The sequence below is a fragment of the Parasteatoda tepidariorum genome, chromosome 9, assembly GCF_043381705.1.
Source record: "Parasteatoda tepidariorum isolate YZ-2023 chromosome 9, CAS_Ptep_4.0, whole genome shotgun sequence".
NCBI classification, from domain to species: Eukaryota; Metazoa; Arthropoda; class Arachnida; order Araneae; family Theridiidae; genus Parasteatoda; species Parasteatoda tepidariorum.
In genome coordinates, this window is record NC_092212.1 from 51808466 (window position 1) to 51820007 (window position 11542).

General features: G+C 33.7%; 1 protein-coding gene across 3 annotated transcripts in view; it reads right to left on the reverse strand.

Moving 5' to 3' along the window:
• Window positions 1–398: 398 nt before the first annotated feature.
• The window catches only part of LOC107449027 (fatty-acid amide hydrolase 2-A), a 32627-nt gene continuing 21483 nt past the window's right edge, over window positions 399–11542 (reverse strand). For all 3 annotated transcript variants that reach the window (XM_016064423.4, XM_043051715.2, XM_071185274.1), the window contains exons 6-8: window positions 10150–10310; window positions 4046–4132; window positions 399–1381 (exon numbers count right to left, since the gene is read on the reverse strand). In XM_016064423.4, coding sequence (XP_015919909.2) covers window positions 800–1381; window positions 4046–4132; window positions 10150–10310 — 830 coding nt within the window. In that variant the 3' untranslated portion in view covers window positions 399–799. The remainder of the gene's footprint in view (window positions 1382–4045; window positions 4133–10149; window positions 10311–11542) is intronic.

An 11542-nucleotide genomic window follows, 5' to 3' on the forward strand; every position in this document is an offset into this window, starting at 1 on the left:
ACAACTCCCCGAATGGCAACGCTAGAAAATCGACCAATGATTGCCGCTAAAAATGTCACATGCCAAACCTAGCTGAGATGGCTCAACATATAGCGCTTTTAAAAACGGAAACTGAAATAGCCAGTAGAAGTGAGTAGTCTTTGTTGATAGATCTCTATTTTAGTATTTTGTCGAAAGCGCTTTTTTTTCACGAATTTATATATTACGAATTTATTTGACGATTTTTGATTTATGCCACGAATTTATTTGTTTTACTAGAATTTATTTGTTTATGCAGGTTTTTCCTTTGCAATTCACTTATTTCAATTTTTAATAGACTTAATTATAGCCAAAATTTTAACCTTTTTAAAGAGATATCAGTTTTAGAAATTTTATCTTAAGATTTTATACTNAAATTTCTTTGTAGTTATTTACCGTTTTTTTAGTTATTTTGGCGTGTCCGGAGCAGTTGGCATCTCTGTAAAAGTCACTGGAATGTTCCTCGATGATTCGACCCTTATGACATGGTGCATTATCCTGTTGGTAAACACCATCCCCCGCAGGAAAAACTGTTGCCATGAATGGGTGAACGTGGTCTGCAACTATGTTCAAGTAGCTGATAGGCGTCAGGGATTGTTCTATGAGGATTATGGATCCTATTGTGCTCCATGAAAACATTGTTCCTGGGGGAGAAACTATGAAAACCTGGACGAGCTCATGTTGTTATAGATGGGGGATGGTCATAATGTAATGGCTCTTCGGTGTATGATGACATGTTGCAGACATTGAATGATTGAATTGACAATGACTCTTCATATAATTAAAAGTTCGCAACTGGGCACGGACTAATCCAACCTCCAAACAATTTATCAAGCTCCATAGCTGCAGATATAGTCAAGTGATCATTGAATTGTCCACTCACCGCTTGTATACCGATGGGTAACCCATCACACATACCTGCAGGTATAGCAGTCGAAGGAAATCCCAAGACATTAAAAATGGCAGTGTAGCCAACGTTAAAAATATTAGGTGTAGTTAAATGATAAAATGGTGGTGGCTCAGGATGTGTTGGAACTAAAAGTACAGCGTCCTCTTCAAATATTTCCTGGAATTTCTTTTTTAATACTTCACATTGTTCCAAAAGATCATAGTATTGTTGATTCTTCTCCCGATTCTCGGCTATAGAAAAGTAGATGAGAGGAAATGTATGTTCTGAAAGATGTAAGAATTTCTTTAAAAGCTCCACCCACACATTGACTTTGCCTTCTGCTATGAAGTTTTTAAGTGGAGGCGAATCATGTTTTACACGTTCGCATTCCCAGATGCGGAAGGTATTCCTTAATTCTGCGAATCTTACTGGAATGGCTTTTATTTCATACTGCTCTTCAAAGTAACTTGCTGCCTGCAAGGAGAAATGCGTAGTTATATAAAATGCCGCATATTTCAGATGGGAAATCAGTTCGAAAACTTTTTCCCACCGGGAAGCTTTGCTGTAGAGGCTGTGATCGCCAGTTAAATTGTAGTGGTAAATTAAGGAAGCATCATTGTAATATGAATCACATTTTGGTGAGATACATTTCAATTTAGGAATCATGAAGGGATAATTATCTCAGAGAAACGAATAAAGTTCGTTTAGGAAAAATTGATTTATTGAGTAAATATTAAACTGAATATGGACGCATTCAAAAATATAAACATAATTAAATTAACTCCCTTAAAGGGATTAAAAAATTCATTCTCTTCACATCGAGAATTTCTGTTAAGATTGATATTCAAAGGTTGGGACTGGGAGGTTCAAATACCCCCCCCCCGGTCTCCAATAATCCCAAATTGAAAGTAAAGGAATTGTTCCCAACTGACAGTTAGGAGCATGGGAAGCTATCCAAGGTTGGCAATGCTAAAAATTAAGACAACTCCCCATAATAAATATTAAATTTGAAAATAATTTGGCGAAAGCAAATCACCAAAGGTACTGTTGAAATTAGTATAACCGTGTAACTGAAATATTTTTGTACCAAGAAATAAAGAATGAAGAGTTATAAACAGTTTTTTTTCGATTTATTCGCGACAGTGAATTAATGAGTCTTACATTAGTATTGAAATAAAAAGATAGCCGTTAGATTGATCAATTAGAAAAGAATAAAATATTTTATATTTGCTTTTCATAAATGTAATAAAAATTAAACAATTGTTTTAATTTAATTAAAATTCGATTTAGAATGATTAAAAAAATAAGTTAAAAAAATTAAATAAATTTTTTAAGCTCGGAAATATGCAATGCCTATTATGACATCACATTCGCCATGTCTTGACGAGTCTTAGAATGAACAGCAGAAAGAAATTTATGACATAATTTAGTAGTCATGGCACAGTTTAGCTGTTTTGTCCAGAAGCTTATAGAAATTTCAGAATTGTTTTGTGAAGTCAGATGCAAAGTTGACTACGTTGGCAAGGATTTGCAATTGCAGTTTTAATAAAAAATTTTAATTTAAAAAAATTGCACATTTAAGCTTTGAAATGCCGTTAGAGGAAAACTTTTGTCAGTCTTTGCCTTCCTTTGGAAATATTACCAGTGGTAAATTGATAAATTCGTCTAAAAACAAGTTTGTAAAAATTGAGTCATTAGAAATTGATTCATTTAAAATTTATGTACTGTATGGTCCAAAATCTTGTGGAAATGCCGAAAGAAAACTTTAATAAAACCTGATGCAAAGTTGCTTAGATGCCAAAGTTGCCAAGATTTACGGCAGTAGTTTTAATTAAAATACCTAAGGTATAGTGAATAAAATTTGCATATTTAAGATTTAAAATGCCTTTTGAGGGAAAACTTTTGAAACCCGAGTCTTTGCCTTGATTGGGAAATATTGCTTTTGGTGCCAACAAGACAAGTTTGTAATGATGATTTAAAATTTATCTGCATTTTATACCAATCACCTGTAAAAGTTTCAGAAAAGATATTTGATTTAACTTGATGGTAAGTTGGCTTGAGGACAAAATTGTTGTTTTAATTAAAACATGAGGTAATTTTTAATATTTGAATGATAATTTTATTGAAAATATTTTTGTCCTTTTAATTTTTAAATAATTTTATTTAGATTTTTGAAGTTAATGTTCTCAAGCTTCAAGGAATAAAAAAATTACCCATTAACAATTCGACAATAAATTTCGAATAGACTAAATGTTTTGATCAATTTCATTCAGTTCCACTTACTGTAAAAAAGGGAAGAAAAAAAACTCTTTGATAAAACTGACTTCAAAAAAACAAAAATCCTGATTTCAAGCAAAAAATCAAATCATTGTTAAATCTATCACTTAATTTTTAGAATTTGATTTGGAGAGACGAGAGTCGCAGACTGATTTGGATTTATGAAAAGATTGCTACAGATTTGCTCTGTAATTTTGCTACCGGGCATATGTTCAAAATAAAGATTTAATGATTTATCACATCAATATTCCCTCTGACCAATATTATCAAAGATATAGTCATCAACAGACATAAAGAAAAGAAACTTGAACTAAAGAGATACGTGTGCTTATGTTTCCTTACATTTAAACTGTGTTATATTTTTGATGTTCGTAGACATTGTATCCAAAAACACCCATTTCTTATGATGCCCTGTTCTCTCTTAAAGACGAGATTCGGAATGACAGAAATGATTCTCAGTGTTAGCTGGAATCCTGTTAACCGTTGATATTAGATGTTTACGAGGGCTTTGGTAAAGCACGGATATTTAATAGTTTTTACTAAATAATCTTGAGCGTATATTTGTATCAATGGTATGGTGTAGTTTAAGTTTGATTTGAGATTACGAATGAAAAAGGAATTGAACGTTATTAAGTGTAATTTGGTCATCATAAAAAGTTTATTTTTTTGTGATAGTAATGAAATAATAAAAAATATGGATGGAATATGTGTTTTTTTAAGAATATTTCTCTTTCACTAGGTAGAATAATGATAGGTAAAAAGGAATAAGAGTAGTTAGAGAGTGAATTTTTGTGTGAAAAGAAGCATGAAAATTAGATTTGATGAAAAACAATATTTAAAAAGCATAAACAGAACTTTTACCTTTCTAATTGCTTGCTTTATAGCTGGGACGGCGGGTATATCTGGAAAACTTTCAATGTAATACACCTTAACTTTATGGAAATTTACCTGGAATTCAAAAAAAGAAAAATTTATAAGAACGTGGTAGTGGAAACTAATAAACGGCTCTCTCAATTATTCTTTGCAAAGAATTCTAAATACCTATGAATCTCTAGTGTATAATTATAATTCTTTAATTATTTATCATCTTTTTATGCATATTTGGTTCCACAAAATTTGCTTCCGGTTCTTTAGCTTTAAAAATTTAATCTAATATGGAACAGGACCAGTTTTCCTTGCATGATGTTTAGAACATTATTTGAGAGCTTCTGGTTTTATTTAAAAACATGAAACATTTTTCTCCATAATTTTAAGAAACAGTGATTAATATAAAATAAAATTATATTAAAATTAAAGTTATTGCAACCTGGGGCGTGAGTAGCTACCAGGCTCTTTGGCAGATGGTGGATAGCCGAATGTCCAGTATCACTTATTCGACAGCCTCTAAATATCAAATAAGAGACCAAGAACCAACTTTCATAAGCCAGGCGTTATGCGACCCTTGTTTTAGGTGAATGGCACTGCTATTAAAATGTTTTAACGGAGCATCTTATGTGAGCGGCAAATCTCTAGAATAAGCCAAGCCTTACCAAGCATATTCGGCAATACTGGAATGAACTTTTACTACCTGAGTCTTTTTGAGTTAATTAAAAGCTGATTATGACAAAAATTTAACTAAAATTTCTGCTTATGCAGGAGAAAACTTCTAAAGCCAATCTATCTGCTGAAGATAACTCAACTGAGAGAAAATCAATTGAAGAAGAAGAATTTTATCCTTCATGGCAAGAAGTAGAAATGGTAAGACTATTCAATCCACATCTCAAGTAGGGCAGGAAGACATTAACAGCATGACTGCTTTTTTGGATGGGATAATAATCGAGAAAAAATTGTCCGAAGCACAGGGAAAAATCTTATTCGGCAGAAAAAGTTCGCCGAATTTACCTAAAGGAAAAAGCCCAAGAAGAACGGTGAGAAAAGGCAAAGGCAAAGGATGAAGCAGGTTCTGGTAAAGGAGGCATTTATTATCAAATGTGCTGTTCTGGAGAGCTCTAAAAGGCTGAAACAGACAATGAATGGAATAAACCCCTGGCAGGAGCAACCTCTTTTGGTGGGTGATGTAAGGAAAATTGCTAAACTGTTGAAAATCTGTAAACTGGATTCTAAAGAGGTCCTGATAAAGGTCGAGGCACATAATGGTTGGCTTACTCTAACTGAATGGAATATCCTTCACTTGAAGAGTAAACTGGGAGAGAAATATATTAAAAGCAACTATGATTTAGCAGTTACAGCAGAATCTCTGCACAGAGAAGGTCTAGGCTCATAAAACAAAAATTGCCCAATTCGTACTAAAATAGCTAAACCCCAATGTCCTTGGTGGAACAACTCTTTAGAAATCGAGAGGGGAAATGTTAGAAAACTTTTCAATAAAGCAATGAAACGTGGTAAATGGGACAACTACGGGAAAGCTCTCACTATTTATAACAAACATGTAAGAAAAAGCTAACAAGACTCCTGGAGAAAGTTCTGTTTAGAGGTAAATTTTGTCACTAAAGGAGTTATACTCCAAATAATTCTTAGATGGGATGAACCTTGTTATGGTTGGTACCTTAAAAGATAAGGATGGTAATTATGCTAGTATTGGAAAAGGGGTTTTGGAAATCATGGCCAAAACTCACTTTCTAGGAGCCAGAGATATTAATAGTAACAAGGGCAGCCTTCCAGTAGCTCTATGAAACGAGTCAATATGAATCAATGGATCTATCCTGAAATCATTACAATCACAACAAGGTTTAATGAACTATCTTCACCTTTAAACCCCTAAAAAGCTCAAAACCTGATGGAATTATGCCCATCATGATCCAAAATGGCAAGAGATCTCATTATCTAAGTGCTGATTAAAATATATAGGGCTAGTCTGGCACTAGGACACATTCCAAAGATATGGCAAGACACTAGGACTGTTTTTTTATTTCTAGACCTGGTAAAAATAACCATGACTAGGTCAAGTAATTCAGACCATCAGCTTACCTCCATTCTTTCTCAAAATTATAGAGAAAATCATTGTTAGGAATGTTAGGGTAAACATGGGCGATATCAGTTTCTTGCACAATCTACAATTTGCCAACCAAACCCGTAAAATTTACAGAACAACCTCTTTACATCAGCATGTACTAATATTGAAGACACCCTGGACGGAAAGAAAATTGCTTTAGCCACTTTACTTTCTAAGCAGGGTGCATTTTATAATAATTCTCACATGTCTATCCTTAATCTCTTATGGGACACAGGGGTTAACAATACTTCGAATTCGTGGACTAATACCGCGCTGTCGGATAGTGTTATTCAAATGAATATCTTCAATGAGAAATTTGAAAAAAAAGGATTATTAAAGGCTGTCCGTAATGAGGTGTTTTATCACCATGACTTTGGAATTTGGTAGTAAATATTCTAATGAAACACTTAAACGATTTAGGCTACTATACTCAGGGATATGTGGATGATATTATCATACACATCATTGGTAAAAATTTTCACATAACTTTCTGCTTATGCAACATTTTCTAAGCTATATAAGGAAATGGTGCATAGAAAGGAATATGAATGTAAATTCACAGATGACCAATAGCGTACCATTCGTTCACACAATAAAAAGGGATGTTTTTTTCCATCCTAAAACTGTTCAATGTCCAAATAAACATTGCCTCTAAGGTGAAATCCTTAGGCCTTATACTTGACAAAAAACTCACCTGGAACAAACATGTTGATTACAAAATTAATCAAGCGAAAAAATGCATTAAAATGGATGTAAATACACAGAAGACCAATTTCGTGCCATTCACTCTCACTATAAAATGGATAGTGTTTTTCATCCTAAAACTGTTCAATGTCCAAATTAACTTTGCCTCTAAGGTGAAATCCTTAGTCCTAATCCTTGACCAAAAACTCAGCTGGAACAAGCATATTGATTACAAGATTAATCAAGCGAAGAAATGCATCATGACAGACGCATGCTTGGTAAAAACTTGAGTTTTCATCCGAAAATGATGTTTTGGAAGTACGCAGCTATTGTCAGGCCTGATATTACTTATGCTTCTGTGATATGGCGGTTAAAGTGGAACAAAAAACTATGTATCACAGGTGTAATGTCCACAATGCGCACCAGAGCTCTAGAAATTATTTTAAACCTCACTCCATTATACATCTTCATATGCAAGGTTGCGAGAATGACCATACAGAATGAAGTTGCAAAATCAATAGTATGACAAGCCTACCACCATAGGCCATATCAGAATTAAAGCCATATCAGAATCCAGAAGAAAAGCCATCATCTCACTCACCTGGTGCCTTTTGACAATTTGAAGAAAATATACGTGTTTGACAGGCTATTTGAGGCAATTTTTCCTACCAGAGACGAATGGAACAACAACAAGTTTAGTATAAAATCTGATGATCTAATCTGGTTTGCGAATGGATCAAAGAAAGGTAAGCTCTTTGGATTGGAGAGTCAATCTGCTTAATTATCTTGATGAGTATGCCACTTGTCTTTCAGGAAGAGATTCTCACTATCCCCAACTGTCTACAGGAAAATATAAGAAAAGGATACAACGGTAAGTGGATTTTTCAGCGACAATCAAGCATCCATAATGGCTCTTAATTCATTCCAAATTAAATCAAAAATTGTTATGGAATATAGAATCCTTCTAAGAGAACTGAAAACTAAAAATAAGATTATTCCTATCAGGGTACCAGGACAGGAATTGAAGGAAACGAAGGCGTTGATGAACTTGCAAAACAGAGATCCTCTTTCAATCCAATAGGAATTGAACCCTTCTGGGGCATCAACATGAAGACTCCAAGAGAAGTTATCCTTAAATGGGATAAACAGGAGATGAACAAAGTTTGCCACAATTCTCCTTGAAAAAATATGCTAAAAGTATGATTATCAGATCATCTGCAAAAATCGCTTCTGAAATCCTTAGGCTTCCAAAATCGAAGATATAAACAATTCTGGGGTTTCTGAAATGATAATACCAGTATTTCATTACTGGGTATTATCATTTCAGAAATCACCATCATAGAATGGTTTATTTTTTACAAGAACTAATTTCCTGGAAATGCTACAAGGATGTGGAATCAGCGTTTCATATTTTAAATGAGTGCGACGCCTTTGCCCTTACACAATTTTCTACTTTAGGCACTCTCTATCCTAAAAAGTTATACATAAGCTATATTAAGGGAGTGTCAGACTTTATAAACAAAGGCTATGAAGAATTGGGTTCGGAGCATTTGGCACAAAATGCTACTTAAGCAGAGGTGCTTCACATGAGATAAGCCTAAGCAGGAAGAAGAAAGTTATTGCGTTAGGTAATCAGAAAATTTGTCCTCAGTTTAAAATTTTTTTTATAACATTGGTTTAATATTGGGATTTTATTTTATTATGAAATGCCAAGTATGCAAAGAATAACATTAATCTTTCATAAAGATAATCCCCTCTCAAAAAAGGAAGAAAAAAAAAGTTTTAGTTCTGTTTCAACATTACTAGTTTTAACATTCACTCTTAAGCCACATCGAAAAGAAACTTATATTTGAACAATGACTATTATTTTATTAGTTTTTTGCTAATGGCAGCTAATGTATCTGTGGTTGTTTTCTTCATTAAAGTAACATCGTGCAATATTTCTAATCAATGATACCACACTAAACAGTCATTATTTCTTAGAATTTTGCTTAAATAGAAATATGTTCTTGAACATTGGTGTAAACTAAACGTAATTCCCCCCCCCCGAATGTTTCATTAAATATTAATAATTTTGACTCATTTAGAACGTTTATATTAGTTTAAGAGGTCAGTATAAATTAACTTGGATAGTTCTACTTAAAATAATATATCATAACATTCATCCTGTTATTAGTTTCTCGTTAGTTATAAGTTTTACTGAGCTCATCCATTTTGGCGTACAACAATGTACCTCTGTACAGTGCGTAAAATAAATGTGAAAAAACACACTAACTTTTGATCTAGTAATAGGGTAAGATCTAGTTATACGATAAGATGCAATCTTGATGGTGCAAGGAACTACATTTAATGACGCAGCTCAATTTGTGCAGACAATATTTTAAGTTTCGAAATCGAATACAAAAGCGCATTTTCCCTGAATAAACAAACACTTTTTAAAGCAGTTTAATATTTTTGACCTCCCAAACATAGAGATAACCGCAATCTGGGAAATATTTTCCTAATAGTTGAGAAAGGAGATCATTAAAAAAAGGGCTTTTAATTAATTTTACTTTTTGCATATTTCGAAACATCTATTAGAAACTTTATAAGATAATCCGATAATCTTTTGCTCACATTTATAAACTCGTAAGTCCAAACTTTACGAATATATTATAAAAATAATATTTGAAAATAGATAAACACATTTTAAAAGCAGGAATTTGTTAATTAACAAGCAAAAGAATAATACAACTGCAGGAAAAGCAAATTAAAATAAAAATTATCAAATATAGCATTGAAGAGTAATATTTGTATTTTCTTGGAACTTTTATAGTTACATTCAAATACGGAACATCATCGTGGGTAAATTTGGGGCATTCGCTTATATCACTATTCAGAAGCCAATCAGGATAGACAAACACTTGTGACGTTGCTTGCTAGTATCCAATTAAATCTGATTTATAAAATAATTCCGCATAATAATAAACCAAGTCTAATTGCTGCAACATTTACCTGCCAAGCATAACCAAGTAATTAGGTGCTACCATGTGATTTAAATCACACGGTTGGTCCTAATTATGTATGCTTCTTCTCTAGGTGAAAGTACCTAGTTGTATGTTTCGGATTAAAAATGTTTCTTTCAATCATGATTGCTGGAACGTGTTTGACTATGGATTTGGGGCATCACAATATAGCTGATCTAAGAGGGTTAGCTACACTCATGCCTATTCTAATTCTTCACTTTATTTGAATTACTGGCTTTTATATTTTTTTTCTTTATCCAAAGTAGCAGTTAAATATTTAATACCTTATTGTCCAACTTCAGCCTCCGATCATCTCCAGACAGTACTTTTAAAAGAAGAGGAAGATCTTCAGCATATCTACACATTGGGCCAATACCGACCATGTGATCTACTTTCTTACTGTGAACTTCATGGTATGGACGCTTCCCCGCATTCGACACTACGCCTATAAATACAAGCAATGAAAGTGAAACCTCATTTTGTTGTGAAGAAATAATTACGTACTTATTTAAGTATGCGCGATGCATGCACCGAAATAGAGACTTGTCAATGATATTATAGTAGCTCGCTGAATTACAGTAGTTAATTTGAAAGAACAGTACGGTAATAAAAAGAAAAAAGATCTACAGTAGGGAACCGATTATCCGGAACGATCGGGACCATCGCTATTCCGGATAACTGTTCCGGTTTTCTGAGTCGCTACAAAAAGCCATTTTTTTTATTGTTAAACCCAACTAAAAAAAAAAAAAATTTTTTTTTGAAATAATCTTAAAAAGAAGAAAAAACGATGAAGTAATACACTAATGATTATTTCCAAAATGATGGTAAGGTTCTTCAAAAAAAGAAAGAAAAATCCTAAAATCTTATGAGGAAAAAAACATTTTTTTAAAAAAATGGTGGGAAAATTTATCGAATTTCGTTCCGGTTTTTTGGTTTTCCGGTTTTCTGATTTCCGGATAACGGGTTCTGTACTATAGAATGACAATTATATCAGATGTTGTGGTCGTATGCCACCTGTCAATAGTGACAAGCCTATTTTAAGTCAGAGGAGTGCGCGTCTTCTTATTTTCCAGTAGCGCCATCTATAGCCAATAATTCGATTTCTTCCACACACATACGTCACAGCCCGTATTATAGGGAGGAGACATTTACATACCATCCATCCCCAGACCTTAATTTTGACTTAAACCAGAGCACGATCAATCTTCGATCCAGTACCCCCAGAGGTTTTGATTTGTTATTGAAACTTGGGGGGACACACACAGATTTAGCGTGCACCAGTCACCATTGTGTACACTTTGTCTTTAGCTGGTGGGGATGGAGCTCCCGAAATGGGCTGAACGCCCTACCAACCAGGCTATCCCGGCCAATTATTTCAGATAAAGACTATTAGCTCTAAATTCTTAGCTGATATTTATAAAAACAGAGGTGAATTAATCTATTTGGAATATATTTTAAAACGAAATAATAAAGCACAATATAGACTAATTTGGTCAAAACATGAAATTGCACTCTTTAGGATTGCAACAATAAAGACATAATATTGCTACAAACCGACCTGGTGGCCGAGTGGTTAGCGTGCCTGACTACGGAGCCGCTGGTCGCGGGTTCGAATCCGGCTCAGGGCATGGATGTTTCTTTCTCCCTCTCTTTGTTCTATGTCTTATACCGTTAAAG